The sequence below is a fragment of the Etheostoma spectabile genome, chromosome 11 (assembly GCF_008692095.1).
Source record: "Etheostoma spectabile isolate EspeVRDwgs_2016 chromosome 11, UIUC_Espe_1.0, whole genome shotgun sequence".
NCBI classification, from domain to species: domain Eukaryota; kingdom Metazoa; phylum Chordata; class Actinopteri; order Perciformes; family Percidae; genus Etheostoma; species Etheostoma spectabile.
This window is the reverse complement of record NC_045743.1, coordinates 18,224,684-18,241,148: the sequence shown is the minus strand read 5'-3', so window position 1 is coordinate 18,241,148 and position 16,465 is coordinate 18,224,684. Positions and strand designations below refer to the sequence as shown.

At 40.6% G+C, this 16,465-nt stretch overlaps 1 protein-coding gene across 1 annotated transcript; it reads left to right on the top strand.

Annotated features, from left to right (window-relative positions):
- The first annotated feature begins 169 nt into the window (after nucleotides 1-169).
- Nucleotides 170-16,310, top strand: lss (lanosterol synthase (2,3-oxidosqualene-lanosterol cyclase)). Its single transcript, XM_032530401.1, has 22 exons — nucleotides 170-581; nucleotides 1,921-2,089; nucleotides 3,078-3,216; nucleotides 3,939-4,047; nucleotides 4,467-4,588; nucleotides 4,871-4,967; nucleotides 6,478-6,613; nucleotides 7,991-8,099; nucleotides 8,422-8,540; nucleotides 8,728-8,825; nucleotides 8,992-9,019; nucleotides 9,392-9,448; nucleotides 9,618-9,689; nucleotides 10,911-10,961; nucleotides 11,134-11,283; nucleotides 11,515-11,611; nucleotides 12,344-12,449; nucleotides 13,614-13,679; nucleotides 13,764-13,844; nucleotides 13,948-14,118; nucleotides 14,337-14,415; nucleotides 14,833-16,310. Exons 1-22 carry the CDS (start codon nucleotides 568-570, stop codon nucleotides 14,968-14,970), a joined length of 2,208 nt encoding a protein of 735 aa, XP_032386292.1. The 5' UTR covers nucleotides 170-567; the 3' UTR covers nucleotides 14,971-16,310.
- The last annotated feature ends 155 nt before the right edge of the window (nucleotides 16,311-16,465 follow it).

Genomic DNA, 16,465 nt, shown 5'->3' with positions numbered 1-16,465 from the left:
GTGAGTTAAGTCTCTGGAAAAGCTGCTTTTATTGTCACATATTAAATTACTTGGATTGCATTTGTAATACCAGATACAATCCATTGAATGTTGTTGAAACCATTTTTTGTATTTTATTGAACTGAGTTGTGAAATCGTCTAACAACTATATATTGAATAAAAGTGGTATTTTTTAAGTAATTGTCCCATTTAGCCCAGTTGTCATTTATCAGTGTAACAGGCAGTGCTTGGGCATTGGGTCATCATGGTCATCATAATCAATACGTGAGCACATGTGTAGTGTTTGTCGTAGGAGCGCTCCGATTGGAGGACCTCGCGGATGGCCCTCCCATTTCTCCGCCCAGCCGGTGTGTGATTGGACAACTGAGTCTCGGCTCATGTCTCTCCATACTGAAAACTTCTCGGGGCGGCACCGCGATGTTTGCTGGGAAATAAAGTGTGAATTACACGGAACATTAACCTATACTTTCTCTAAAGCACTACAATTCCCAGTAGGGAGCAGAGCACCTGAAAAGAAATCCAGTAATATGTTCCAGCGGACGATTTAACTCAGTATATGTCACAAATATGACAGAGGGGACGTAAGTATTTGTTTTATTACCAGATAATGTAGCGAAAACTAGTGGTTTTTAGCATTTTTATCCGAAATAATGACGTGGAAGTGATAGGATGCAGACTGAATTGACACGGTTCTGATAATGAGAGTCGTCTTTAGGATGAGGGACTGTGCTTTATAGTGAGTTAGGGCTTTCTGTCACGTGGGGAGTAGCTCTCTAAATGGACTACAGAGTAAATAGGCTTTACAAAATAAGATAGTTTGGGTCATTGTGTCAAGGTAGTCGACTAAATTAGACCTTTCAAGTGGAAACTTTAAGAGTAATCGGAGTGTCATGTCTCTTCTGTCCGTGGTCTCATTCACTGCATATGCAAAAGTGGGAAATGGTCCATTTAGTGAGTGCTTCTTATTTATGCTACTTAACCCCTTTATTCACTCTATTTCAGAGGGAAATACTTTTTAAAAAACATGACAGCTGCAGTTACTTTGTAGCTAAAATTCAACATAACCCCTATTGCTATGCATTTAATAAAGATGATGTATTATGATGCGTTGTTACAGGTGAAGCAGCCCAACGTATAATTAGTAGTTAAACCAGCTAATTCATCACTTATTATGAGCTAATGTGCTATCAGAAGCCATTCTGCTACTAAATGAGTACTTTAACTATAGATACTGTACATACATTTAGCTTTACTGTAAATAATATTGTAAATATTAACATCATGGTATTGGTATTTCTACTTAAAAATGAAGATCATTTTCCACCACTGTATACATTATGCTGACAATTAAGGTAATTATTGAACCAGGTTTAATAATTTAGTAACTGATTTTCCATCAAACAGAATCAAATACCTAACTGTCGATAACAGGTTTGACTATTGAAATGTGTGATGTCCCACTTCAAATAATGCAAAACAAGATAACCAAAAACAAAATGAATCAACACTTACAGCTAACAATACAGGTGCAATGTACAATAAATAATGAAGGTGGGTTTTAATTTGTATAATTGGTTTTCATGTTATTTCTGATCCCCTGTGGATGAACAGCCAGGTCGTAGAGGAAATCAAACTGATTTTAAAGGAGAGGAAAGTTACCTTTAAATATATATTTAGATTCCCATCACCCATAGACACTGGTTTGGATTGTGTATCAGACGCGAGTAGAAGGTTTTGAACACATGACAATCACCTTAACCAAAATTATTGGTTTCAGTGTTGTAAATATTTCTATTTGGTGAGACTCTATCACAGCTTGCGTATACTGCAAAATATATAATTATACAAGTTAATAGATATAATAAGTTCAAGAATCCAGTAGTAAACTGGGTTCATGTAAGAATACTTGCTGTTCTCCAGGCAGCTGCGGAGGCGGGGGGGGCCTTACAAGACCGAGCCAGCCACAGACCTGAGCCGCTGGAGGCTGACTAACGTGGAGGGCAGGCAGACCTGGAGCTACGTGGACCACCAGGACACCCCAGACAGGAAGCAGACCATGCTGGAAGCCCATTCTCTGGGCCTGGACACGGTAGGTTTTGGATCTTTATTATTTATCTGTTCTTGTTTCAAATGACAAAAACAAATGCTTGGTTTGTGATTGTTACTTATTCACTACTTTTACATAGTACTCTGGGTTCATTGAAGTTGACTCCGGACAGTTTTAACAGTATAAAACAGACAAAATAGCAGTATTTATGAGAATATATACTGTATATAGTGTGTGAATAGTGAATGATTTCAGATCTGTCCTACATCATCACGCTAGGAACTAATGGACTCCTCAGACTTACTTATTCTTATGTACGAAAACTAAGGAGAACTACGTTTTAGCTGTTTCTGTTTAGATTAGATTAGATTAGATTAGATTAGATTAGATTAGATTAGATTAGACTTTATTCATCCCACAATGGGGAAATTTTGTTGTTACAGCAGCAGCATTTTCTTCAATAACAGCAAAAAACAAAAACAAACAAACGAGTAAACACACAAGAAATACAGGCAAACAACAGACAATTATTATAAGGTAGACTGAGTAAGCAAAATGGCGTCAAATAAAGGTATTTTAAAGTGCGGTTGCCATGATACAAGAAACAATATTGCAGTGTAAGTGACGTTAAAATTAAATTGAACGTGTAATTAGAGTGATGAAGCAAGAGTCGGTAGCATAATATAAATTATATTAACCTGTGACCATAAATATTGAAAAGTAAGTACTTGTAATAAAATAATATAAATTATCAATCAATCAAAATGTATTTATATAGCACTTTACAACTACCAGCAGGTATCCAAAGTGCTTAACAAAATGAGTAAAATCCCAAAATGCAATGGAAAGAGTGAACATAGAAAACATTAAAATCAGAAAAAGTTACAAAGAAACAAAAGAATGAAATTGTCACACCACTGCTACGTATTAAAAGCCAGACTCAACAGATATGTATTAAGCTGGCAGAGCCCTGAAATGTATGACATTTGTCTGGATTTCATTTCTAACCCCCCCCCCCTTCTCTCCGAAGAGTCCGTTTGTGTCGGACTCCCCGGCTGCCCACACAGCTGTGGACGCAGCTCTGAAGGGAATGCTCTTCTACAGCCAGCTCCAGGCCGAGGACGGCCACTGGGCGGGGGACTACGGCGGACCGCTCTTCCTGCTACCAGGTAGGCCAAATCCTCCTGCTCCATGTCCTTATGTTTGACACCTTTTGTAGGAGCCACATTATGTTGTTTATGGTCTCATTTATTGATTATTGTGTTATGCGCTGATATTGTAGCTTGTGGGCGTTTTAATGACGGTTTGAGAGGAAGTGATATATTTGTTTGCTTCACCTGTGCACCTGGGTTCTTTGGGCTTTGACGGGGGGGTGAAGCTGGGAGCGAACACTTTTGTTGACCAGAGCACGCAGTATTACGCAATTATCTCTAATCACCAGTTAACAGTTACATTAGGTAGCAGCAGTGCTGAGTGTACTGTACATATGGAAGAAGAAGAAAAATAAAATCATTGCAATACGATCATGAGTGCGTCACATGTTTGCATCTCTAAGTGTTTAGTCCCTTTTGGACTGCTTACAGCCGCAATACCTTTAGTGTTCAGCAGCTTTCTTTTTGTCTTTTTGTGTAAAAGAAAAGTTTATTAAAGCCAAGAAATTGGCATGGTGATATTTTGAAAGACACCGTGGCAGACAGAAGTGCACACTGCTTTGATTACACCAGGTGACATGATTTCTAAAATGTGCAGAGACCATTGTAAAAATGACCTCGTTGTGGTATGTGATGCAGGTGGAGCTGCAGAACTAACCATTGTTCAGCAGAAGGTTTCATGATTTGTGTGCATGGGCTTTATGTCTGTCCCTGTATGGCTGTCCCCTTCTGTGCTTCAGGTCTCCTCATCACGTGCCATGTGGCTAAGATCCCTCTGGCCGAAGCCTGGAAGAAAGAGATGGTGAGGTATCTGCGCTCTGTGCAGCTGCCAGATGGAGGCTGGGGTCTGTAAGTCAGCAGCAGCCTTTTTTTTTAAATCTTATGATATCCTCACATGCCATATCACTTGAGTGCCTCTTCTGTAAGATGTGTAAGGTCATCGTAACAGGCAAGAGGTGGTAGACGTACGCTTTACCCAGTATCGTTTATACCAAAGGTTAACTCCAAAAAGTGGGAAAACGTCCCTTCCAGAAATGATAGGGTCAGTGTTTATAATGAGATGTAATGTTATGATACAAGTATTAGTATTATTAACATGTGACTGTTAAAGAATTGCATCAGGAAGACTGGTGTAGTAATTACTTAAAGTGTACTTTCATCCCCAACGCTACAAAGGAATTACATCGTAACGTCTAAAAACATACTGGCTCGGGCTGTCTGAAATATTGCTTATGGCAGCATGTTGGGTGTGTTTTGGTTTTCTTCAGACATGTTGAAGATAAGTCCACCGTCTTCGGCACGGCGCTGAGTTACATCTCGTTAAGGATCCTGGGAGTAGAGCCCGATGATCCAGACGTGGTTCGAGCCAGGAACAACCTGCACAGCAAAGGTGGGAAAGAAGAGGTTGAAATGGTCCCCAAAAAACGCAACAGCAGTAGTTGATCACTGACCACCTGTCTGTGCTGATAACACACCGTTATAAAAACACACCGCCATCCCCACAAAATGGCCAGATGTGAAAAACTGATTTTTTAAATGGGGAATATGTAACTGCTTCGTGTTTTAGTAAAGGCATTTTATTTTAATGTAAGCTGTAGTCAGTGCTGGACTATAGAGTGGATGTAAATTATTTATGGTGAACTGAAGCTGCATGTTTTTTTATTTTGCATAGGTGGCGCTGTGGGGATTCCCTCATGGGGTAAATTCTGGTTGGCCATTTTAAATGTCTACAGTTGGGAGGGAATGAACACACTGCTACCAGAGATGTGGTAAGCTCTAACATCCGATAGTATCATCATCAGTCATGCTTTGCAGGTGCAATTGATGACATTAATAACACGGATTACATTCAGCCACTAGATGTCACACTCCGCCTTTCATTGCATTCACATCACAACAGGTGGTTGGTTACCTGGCAACTTCTAAGACCTAATAACAACAAGACCTACTAGCAACTTCTAAGACCTAATAACACCTTTCAGAAGCTGGAACCAAACTTCATTGAGAGCTTACAGAGATTAACGAAACATTCATTTTGGACCCACAATTTTTTTTAAATGGTTATTTCACAATCATAATAACCACACTTTTCTAAAAGCTCATAAAACACACAATGTCCTAAGGAAACGGCTGTAGCCAATAAATGATGCATGTGCACACATTTACAATTTGCAATCAATCCACGTTTTTAAATGGAAATCCTGCGTAAAATATAAAATACCCATGAAAAGACACAATAACAAAAAGGTTGGTTGGATGTGAAGACTATGATCCTTCTTAGCCTATTCATGCTAAATGCCCAGTTTTTCTCTGTCTTCCTTTCAAGCTGCTGGTGGAAATGTACATGCTATCATTGCCTTGTGCAACAGAGGATTTTTCATAGCAGAGACCAGACATTAGCCGCTTTCCATTCGGAGGGATTTTTGCAGTTCCTTGAACACATTGTTCCTAGAACCCTTTCTTCTCCTGTTCAGACGGGACCAGTTTGGGGATTTTTAAGTTCCTCTGACCATAGTTTCTGTTACTCTTTCAGCTCCTTCTTCAGGGCCGGGGCTTTTCGCTGTTCCCTTTTCCGCACAGCGACCTAGGTCAACAAGAGTCGGTTTTCCGATACAGACAGACCAACAACGGGATAATTTTAACAATTTTCCCCATCTTATTCATCACTAAATTCACTTCTGAGAGTGTTTTAGGCGAGAAACGAACTGTTTAGATTTCGAATACAGGCAGTATTGCGAAAATCATCAACACATGTCCATCGTAAGGTCAACGGGAAGCTGTGGGTAACTGTCTTTTTGGAGTTAAACTCCACAAGCTGGCCGGCCGTCTCAAACATTGTCTCACACACACACACACACACACACACACACACACACGACCACAGCACAGCAGGCAGAGGCGGCGGGGAGTTAAATTATGACATAAGCTATGTACATTAAATTAAGTATTTAGTTCACACTTTTTTTAGGGGTATTTGTTTTCTGATTTTAACATAATAAAGACCATTGGCGAGTTCCTCCCACCAGTTCCTACGGCCACTTGGCCAGTGTGAATGCAAAGATAAAAGCTGGTTTTGGGGGAGAGTAGTTGGTGGACTGTTTAGAAGTGGACTGTTCCTAGAACTACGTTCCTGTAACTACTTGGATGGAAAGTGGCTGTTGTGTGTTAGATTAGAAACATTTAAAAAGAGAGAGAAAGAGAGGATTTTCTGAGTTAATGTCAAATGTTTTTTTTTTCCATATCAACTCCGGGATGATGGATGTATTTTACCTGCTCCAGGTTGTTCCCCACCTGGATGCCAGCCCACCCCTCCACCCTGTGGTGTCACTGTCGCCAGGTCTACCTCCCCATGAGCTACTGTTACGCTGTCCGACTGTCTGCAGACCAGGACCCCCTGGTCCTCAGCCTCAGACAGGTACCACAATGGGGGGGGGACACCATTAGAAGAGAGGCTTTGCAAGTGTGCTTTTCATTCCTGGGTGTATTTTGTTGTTTGTTCTTTGTTTAACTCTCAAAGCTAAATGTAGATGATATGTTCTAATAATATTACCTAATTATATATCAATATTAAAAGTCAGAGGTGCAACTCATTTTGCTTATCAGTTAATATGTCATGCATTTCATTAAAAATGATAAATTAGCTGTTGAGGCTTTGAAATGTCAGAAAAAAAGGAAAAGAAATGCCCATCACAAGTTTATAGTCCAAATTTCAGTCCATCAATTTCAACAAATTGTTTCCATGCTATTAACAGTAAATGTCAGATTTTTGTTGTTGGATGCTTACAGTTACAGTGCAGGATTGCTTTCTTCATTCATAAGAGTTTACTATTTCTATAACTATTATCATATCTATTTCATAACTATTTAACATTTTTCTACAGAAAACAAAATGCGCCCTTTTTGTATTAAAGCAGCACGTTATTGGCAAACGTGGTTAAAAATGATAGTAATTTTGGAGAAAGTATAGAGCTATCAACATCACAGATTGATATTGTACAGATGGATGACTGAAGAAAGGAAAAGCAAAAACAATGTGTCTGCTGGGCCGCCTCAAGCCTCCAGACCCACGTTTGTTCCTCACAGATTATTCTTTATTATATTATTAGTTATTATTAGCTTTACTGGACGTCGAGTTTCCGTTGCTCCATATCCTCCCGTAGTTCTTCTTGGTTGAGATGTGGTGATTTTAAAGGTCAAGCGTCTGCATTGGTTATAGTTCCTTACTCATTTAGTTAGACCCCCCCCCCCCCTTTCCCCTCCTTATCAGTGTAGGAGTATGAAAGGGTGGAATCTTCCATTAATGTGATCCACCTTTTTTTTTGTAATTCAAATTTTGATTTGCAAATATGACAAACAACAGCTCATGTGGTGCAGTTTAAAGAAGACAAATAAAAATATGAAATACCACATTTCAGTCGAGGCATAGATTATTCTGGTCTCAAGGAATGTGAAAAAAAGTAAAGTAGTATTAGTTAAATAAAACAATCAAACCAAATATCAGGAAATTAAACAAATTGGCATAAAAATCTGGTTCCAATCCCATAATCAGACTACTAGTCAGAAGTCAGGTGGACCACGTCAGTGATCCCAGTCCCCGGTGTCCCAGGCTCTTGGCCCCTTATCCTTTCAGGAGTTTCCACTCCTACATTGTTGGGTTTATGGGGGACTTCCAGCGTCTCAATCTGTGATCCACCTTTAAACTATGCAGAGGATACAGCCCTATGCACTTTCTTTCTTCTTCTTTACATATCATATATAAACACACTGTATCTCCTTCTCTTTGTTTATTCAGGAGCTTTATGTCCAGGACTATGCGACCATCGACTGGCCTGCTCAGAGGAACAACGTGGCAGCGTGTGACATGTACACCCCCCACAGCACACTGCTCACCGTCGCCTACAGTAAGCATGCACAGCACACTGGGCGCCGTGACGACAAACCACCTACAGGAGCAAGCTGCTGAAAAACAGGCAGCACGCAATGATTGTTCACATGAAATTGATGAGGATGTAATTAAAACAAACAGTTTGGGGATTTCAACGCTTCTGACGATGAAGGCGATGCAAGACAACTGGGTTGCACATTGCAGATTAGCAATAGACTCAAGTAGGACAAAAATATCAGGCGTATCTCAGGCAACAGGATGATTTTAACAATGATAAAGAAAGGTTTCTCTGTGAATCCCTCCCCTGACATCGTGACTCCGTTCCTCTCGTCCTGCAGTGGTGTTGAACGTGTACGAAGCCCACCACAGCACCACGCTGAGAGGAAAGGCCGTCAGAGAACTTTATGAACACATCCAGGCTGACGACAGCTTCACTAAATGTATCAGCATTGGACCGGTAGGTGATACACAGATACAGAATACACAGATATCCAAAAACACAGGAATGGAAATATGTATGCTTGACACAGGATTAAAAAACTCTACAACTTATTTCCAAAGGTTTTCAAATGACCCTATTTAAACTGTTACACTGTTAAAGAGAAAGAGGGTGTGAACACGAAGTATTGGCCTTTTCTCCTCAGATCTCCAAGACCATCAACATGCTGGTTCGCTGGTATGTGGACGGTCCCTCCTCTCCCGTCTTTCAGGAGCACGTGTCCAGGATCCCAGACTACCTCTGGTCAGTCAGCCGGTCTCTGACAACTTATTTTTTAAACACAAGAGACTTTTGTTCTATCATTGACTAAAACAAATGTGGTGTTAAAAAAATGACATTCAATAGTAATAGACCCTTAAGCAAAAAAATATACAATTGATAAACTAACAAGTAGTTCTGTGTGTTCCAGGTTGGGATTAGACGGCATGAAAATGCAGGTAAGTTTGTTGAGTGTGACAGTACACAGTTGTACAGATGTAGTAGTAGTAGTACTTTTATACTTGTTAGATCATTATGGTGTCTCGCCCTAAAGGCTCCCCTTTAGGAGTGGTCAAGGAGCTCAGACATTGAGGAGGAGCTCTGAGATTAAAGGAGTCAGTTATGGTGCAGATATCAGTGGAAAAATGGACACATGGACGTCAAATTACCTTAAAACTAAATCAACTTTTCACCTTCCAATTCTATTCTTTTAGGCTACGTGCTGGTTTCCCACGTTGTCTTTTGTCCTGCCGTCAGTGTTTCAGTACTCTCAGTTCCATTTGAACGCAGTCCGAGTGTTTGACTTCTTTGTCCTTTTTTGTTGTGCACAGGGGACCAATGGATCTCAACTGTGGGACACTTGTTTTGCTGTACAGGCTTTCCTTGAGGTAACGCAAAACAACTAAACAAAATGGATACTCATTACAAGCGAGCCAGCAGGCAAATATTATAAACCTCTAAGAGTAGATTAATGCGTGTTGGCTTAAAATCTTTTAATTTTATTTGCATTATATGGCAGTAGCTGATTATAATGAGTTGTTTGTTGGGGGCTTTCAGGCAGGAGCCCAAGATGATTCCAGACTAGCAGAGTGCCTCCGAGATGCCCATCAGTTCCTCACCATCACACAGGTACCACCAACGTCTCACTTACACAAATAAGGTTATGATCAGAATTTTGTCTCAATGACAATGAGACTGAAATTGTTGTAGTTAGTCGTGTTTAACATTTTAGTGCCTGTGTAGACACTCTTGGTACTTTAGGTTCCCGTATTCGTCCTTTTACCAAGTATCTGGGTGTGAGTTTTGACAGGGCTTTTAAATTTGATTAGTGCTGTTGTTTCTTCCGGCTGAGACTTTTGACTAAGGTCAAGCTCTACCTGCTACAACAAGACTTCAAAATCGTCATACCTGCATTTATTACGTCTCAGTTAGACTACTGTAACTCTTTATGTGGGATTAGATCAGTCATCCCTTCATCAGTTACAGTTAGTCCAGAACGCAGCAGCTCGACTTTTAAAAGACGACCAAAAAGATTAGATTAGATGATACTTTGTTCATCCCACAGCGGGGAAATTCCCTTGTTACATCAGCATTCTCTACAATAAAAGCAAAAAACAAACAAACAAACAAGTAAACACACAAGAAAACCAGGCAAACGGTAGACAATGAGCAGGAGGTGGACGGTAGTAAAGTGGCGTCAAAGCGGGACCACGTTACACCAGTTTCGGCCACGCTCCATGGCTTCCTGTCAGTTTCAGGGTTGATTTTAAATGGGTTGTCTCCTTCTTATTTATCAGCGCTTTAACACGTTCACACACCTGTCAAAGCACTGACATCTTCCTATCAGATGCTCCTCGATGTGCCCAGATCCAGGGTAAAATGTAAAGGTGACCGAGCCTTTGCAGAGGCTGCTCCAAACCTCTGGAATAGTTTACATATTTATATAAGAACATCTCAGACCGTTGAAACATGTCCTCGCTGAACACCCACTAGTATTCGTTGGCTTTCAGTTCAGGTTGAGCTGTGATACCTTAACCCTTTTTCTTCTGTTGGTTATTTTGTATTGTGTATTGTTTGTGTATATTATCACTTTTTGTAAGCACTAACTATCTAACTATAGTTGTTTTTAAATGTGCTACTGTATATAAATAAAATTGAACTGAACTGAACACATGGTTTTCATCATCCATTAGTAATAAAATCCATATTTTCACATTCTACTGATATAATGTGTTTGGCAGTGCTTCAGCTTCTGTTTTTTACTACCAAACACATTCCGATGTGCTAAAGATCAAACCTGGAATCTGTTCTGCTTTAACAGTGATTTGTTTATGCCTGGTACTCTAACAGATACCTGAGAATCCTCCTGAGTATCAGAAGTACTACAGACAGATGAACAAGGTAAAACTAATATCACAAAAGAGACACTTTTCAAAACTAATTGTAATAAAAAAAAATAGAATGCCTTTTGAAAAGGAAGGCAAAAAATAGCCTCTTAAAGAAACATTTCTAAGCCTGTTGGCGTGTTTGTGTGTGTGACTGCATTTTGTATCATTGCGTTCTTGTTTTTCAGGGAGGCTTCCCCTTCAGTACCCGCGACTGTGGTTGGATCGTGGCGGACTGCACGGCGGAGGGCCTGAAGTCCGTGATGCTGCTGCAGGAGCAGTGTCCCTCCATCGGCCAGCTGGTCCCCCCAGACCGCCTGTATGACGCTGTCAATGTGGTGAGTCTGCCCGCAGTACACAAGACTCCTTTAACGTGTGTTTCACACTCCCATCAGTTAGTCTTTTTTTGGTTTGGTTTTTGGTGTAAGCACATAAATATGCAACCATTGTCATATTTCCCAAGTTCATCTTTTATGAAAAGCTCCAGAACTTTTATTTTGATAACACTGGTTTAAAGGAGTCTTTCAGTCTCACAGCTCCTTCACTGTGTGTCTATTTTCTCCTTGTAGCTGCTGAGCATGAGGAACTCTGACGGAGGATTTGCCACATATGAAACCAAGAGAGGAGGGAGACTCCTGGAGCTACTGAACCCATCCGAGGTGTTCGGTAGGTCTGCTGCCAACACCGTAACCCGTCAAATGCACGACACGCCAGATATGAGTAGTCTTAAAACATTACTTTCAATCTACTACATGTTATTACACTTAATTGTGGAGATAGAGATTATAAAAATGTCCAAGGCTAAAGCTTAATAAAAGGTCATGACATAAAAGGTCACTGAATTCATTTCTTGGAATTGTTGATGTTATAATGACAACATTGGTGAACTTGAACTTAGAGCCCAGGGGCGGATTGAAATCCTTACACTTTGTATCCAAAACATGATTGTGTTGTTGTACAATTTAGCAGTAAAAGCAGTAGCTTATGTACATAAATCCTACATTTTTCAACTTTAGAGCAAAATGTGCTCCTTTGAGAGAAAAAAACCCCTTGTTGCCATTTACTTACATTAAATGTTTAAAAATCTGTTACATAAGGTACTGCTTATATAATTTTACTATCTGTACACAAATGGGCGAATATGCAGATGGAAAATAAGGAAAACAAAGATCCAAATATAAGCATGCCGTTTCTGTTTCCTTTCAACATTAAAAGGCTGGAAAACCTGTTCAATTGGACTGGATATGTTGCCATATTATGGCCGTAAATATCAAAGGGCAAATATATTGTCATATTCTCTGTTAAAAAAGGATGCACTGTGTGTGTTGTAAAATGTGTTAGTAACACTGTGTTTTCTCTCTCTCTCTCCTGCACACACACACACACACACACACACAGGGGACATCATGATAGATTACACCTATGTGGAGTGTACTTCAGCAGTAATGCAGGCTCTGAGGCACTTCCAGAAGGCCTACCCTGAACACCGTGCTCAGGAGATAAGGTATACTACACACATCTAGTAGTTTTAATTACTGAATGGCACAGATACAGCTGACTAATCTGATGAAACATTATGTAAACCTTGGCAAACTAAGCTGGCTTTAACCCACATGTATTAAAATCATATTTTACATACTATGCAGTATTTATATAAAAGTCCTATGACGTGCTGCTTTCTGGATGCTTTATATAGACCTTAGTGGTCCCTAATACTGTATCTGAAGTCTCTTTTATATAGACCTTAGTGGTCCCCTAATGCTGTATCTGAAGTCTCTTTTATATAGACCTTAGTGGTTCCCTAATACTGTATCTGAAGTCTCTTTTATATAGACCTTAGTGGTCCCTAATACTGTATCTGAAGTCTCTTTTATATAGACCTTAGTGGTCCCCTAATGCTGTATCTGAAGTCTCTTTTATATAGACCTTAGTGTCCCCTAATACTGTATCTGAAGTCTCTTTTATATAGACCTTAGTGGCCCCTAATACTGTATCTGAAGTCTCTTTTATATAGACCTTAGTGGTCCCCTAATACTGTATCTGAAGTCCTTTATATAAGACTTATGTGTCCCTAATACGGTATCTGAAGTCTCTTTTATATAGACCTTAGTGGTCCCCTAATACTGGATCTGCAGTCTCTTTTATATAGACCTTAGTGGTCCCCTAATACTGGATCTGAAGTCTCTTTTCCAGAATTCAGCCTTCGTGCAGATTTACAGCCATTAGAGCCAGTCCCAAAATGATCTTTCCTTAGGATGTGCCATTTCTGAGTCTTTAGCTTTAAATGCTATTGAAGAGGAGAAGGGGTTAACCTTCCACCTAATGACCTCATAAGGAGCAAGATTCCAGATAAGCCCATCTGAGCTTAATTTTTCTCAAAGGCAGAGCAGGATACCCAGGGCTCGGTTTACACCTATCACCATTTCTAGTAACTGGAAAAGTTACATAGGCAGGCTGGAAGAACTCCTATTAATGTTGAAAAACCTCAAAGTGACATTTTCGCGACTTTTTTAATTAAAAACTTGAAATTGCTTTAAAAAGAATAAATGACAAAGATATTCACCAAAAACACTGATACACAGACACTTTTACCTAAATCATTTCTCAGTTCTTGATGATGTTCGGAAGAGAAGATGTGGAGTTAATGTGTTTGTTGGTCCGTTTTAAGGTCCACTCTAAGAGAAGGTCTGGACTACTGCAAGAAGGTGCAGAGGCCTGACGGATCATGGGAAGGGTGAGACTGCACTTTCTGTTGCACCGCCTGACATGCTAACACAGGTCATGTTTAATAGAAAATAATGATTTTGCTCTTGCTCAGGTCCTGGGGAGTGTGCTTCACATATGGAGTATGGTTTGGCCTTGAAGCCTTTGCTTGTATGGGTCACATCTACAAGGATGAGTACGTGTTCCACTGATCCCTGCTGCTCTGTGTGAAGCCACACAGGACACAGATAAACTCCTAGCCCACATACCTAATTGCACTACTGTGCCTCTGTTAATAGGGATGTGTGCGTGGAGGTGCACAAAGCTTGTCAGTTCCTGCTGGACCGGCAGATGTCTGACGGGGGCTGGGGGGAGGACTTTGAGTCGTGCGAGCAGCGGCGCTACATCCAGAGCAGCAACGCTCAGATCCACAACACCTGCTGGGCGTTGTTAGGCCTCATGGCTGTCAGGTAAAGCTCAACAGAGGCTTGGTGTTTACACTGGATCACTATGCACCTTGATATGATGGGCTCAGGTTTGGAAAATCTGCAGAAATTGTGCTGTTGCCTTTTAATTGCACGCATGCTTTGCAGTGGATTCACCTGACTACCAGAGAGACTTGAAGTTGTCGATAGTCAGTTAAATCCACTCAAATTATTTAAATCAAATCTCTTGTGTGCATAATCAGGCATCCTGACCGGCGCGCCATCGAGAGAGGAGTGAAGCTGCTGATTGACAACCAGCTGCCCAATGGAGACTGGCCTCAGGTGAGTCTCAGATACGTGTGGTACACTAGCAGCACCTGAGGTGGCGCGCGCCAATGTGACATCAAAATGACGTAGATCTGGGGGGGGGGCCTCTAGCTCCCCCAGTAAGAACCTGTGCCCCATGTTAGCTGAGTCCTGCAGTGACCCTGGTTCAAACCCAACCTGCGGCCCTTTGCTGTGTGTCATCTCCCTCCTCCTTTCGTGCCTATCAACTGTAATAAATGGAAAAAGCCCTCAAAAAATAATCTTTAAAAAAATGACATAGATGTCACTGGCGCGCCAGGATTCATAACGCTAGTCCTACACTCTAATTATATTTAGATTACACTGCAAATAACTAATAACCAATGAATCTAATGATGGCATAAAGTATAATGTGAGCTTTGATATGTGATGTCCTGTGCTTCCCCTCCTCAGGAGAATATTGCAGGTGTGTTCAACAAGAGCTGTGCCATCAGCTACACCTCCTACAGAAATGTCTTCACAGTCTGGACCCTGGGCCGCTTCTCTACGCTGTACCCCAGCAGTCCGCTGGCTGGGAAGCTCAAGCTGTGAAGACTTTTTAAAAGGATCATCAGACTTTGTGCTACGATAACAAAACTGAATCAGCCACCATCTTTCTTGTTGGTGACATGAGCTGTCCATATGGAGTCATGAGTCAGCCTACCAATGTCTACATGTAGCCCTTTATGGACATTTAAACACTTCAACTGTGTTTTCAGAGTTGAATCTATCACATAAAGATACACATTTAATTGTCTGTATTACTTTCTGTGTTGACGTTCCAGGACAGCTCACCCATCAGAGCTAGTCCTTAAACACATTTGATGAAATGCTGCTTTCAGTGACGCCCAGTTAGTGTGCTCTGGTTAAAAAGTATATCAAACACATGTCCATGTTGCCCTTTATCCCTGTTCCCCACTTCTCTACCATTTTCCTTTAGAATAAATCCTGTTTCTATGGTATTTACTTGACTGGATGTGTCTTCAGTGAATGTATTTGGTTATGAACTTGTACCCGGATTGCTTTATTTATATTAGACAAATATTAACCACAGAGCACGTACTGTATGGCAATAAGAGCAATTTTTCTATTTAGATGAATTCCTCAAAACAAATGTTTCTGATCAACCAGGATTTTTAATTGTATTGATTAGACCAAATGTGTTTGTGTGACAGGATGACATAAAAAGCGGTCTTTCTACCGAAACAGAGGCCTACATTTGAACCAGTGAACATGATGTTAAACGTGATTTTTTATCCTGTTTTTAGAGCGAAGAGTTGGTAGAGCAGTCACATTTTTCAGCAATGCCTTGCACCACCTCCTACTGCATCAGGATCAGTTTCACGGTTAGCTTGAGGATTTCTTGAGTGTTCAGTCTGGCCGTTGCTAGAGGGAAAGAAGCAGAGGGGATTCAAACCTGCAACCTTTAACCTGGCCAAAATACACAAACTGTGGACTGTCAGAAGGAATCAGATGTACTGCAAGCACATATGGCCTGTCCCAATTTGTACTGTATGTGGGGCTGGGCACGCTGAAATTCAATATATCCTGAATTATTCTCTGGAGAACAAATGATTAACCAAAGCTCCAGTCTTTTTGCCCTTTATTGCTATTTATTCTGTACATGAGTGTTCTCAATGTGTAATTATGTCGTCAAATATCATGGGCGTGTGTGTGAGTTTCTTCCCTGAGGTGAAGTCAGGGACAGATGACTGCAAAGTCACAGTGTCTCTATTAGGTCACATGGGTGGTTGACGACAAGATAATAAGACAAGACAATGTAACTGGTTAAGCCAATAAGGCAAGGCAGCTGTATTTGTAGAGCACATTAAAGCAACAGGGCAATTCAAAGTGCTAAATGTTAAAATAATAAAAGTCACATTGCAGGATAAGAAATGAATCATTAAAGTCCAAGGTTTTAAGTTTTTCTCATCACTGAGGTTTCTTCCTAAAAGGAAGTTTTTTCCACTAAGTGCTTGCTCTTGGGGGGAATTACTGGAATTGTTGGGTTTTGGTAAATTACAGAGTGTGGTCTAGACTTACTCTA

What these genes read in the sequence shown, in the direction of transcription:
- lss (XM_032530401.1), top strand. An exon ending in ACACTGCTACCAGAGATGTG is followed by an intron (nt 4,968 to 6,477) that starts GTAAGCTCTAAC and finishes TACCTGCTCCAG; the next exon opens with GTTGTTCCCCACCTGGATGC. An exon ending in TGTATGACGCTGTCAATGTG is followed by an intron (nt 11,284 to 11,514) that starts GTGAGTCTGCCC and finishes TTCTCCTTGTAG; the next exon opens with CTGCTGAGCATGAGGAACTC.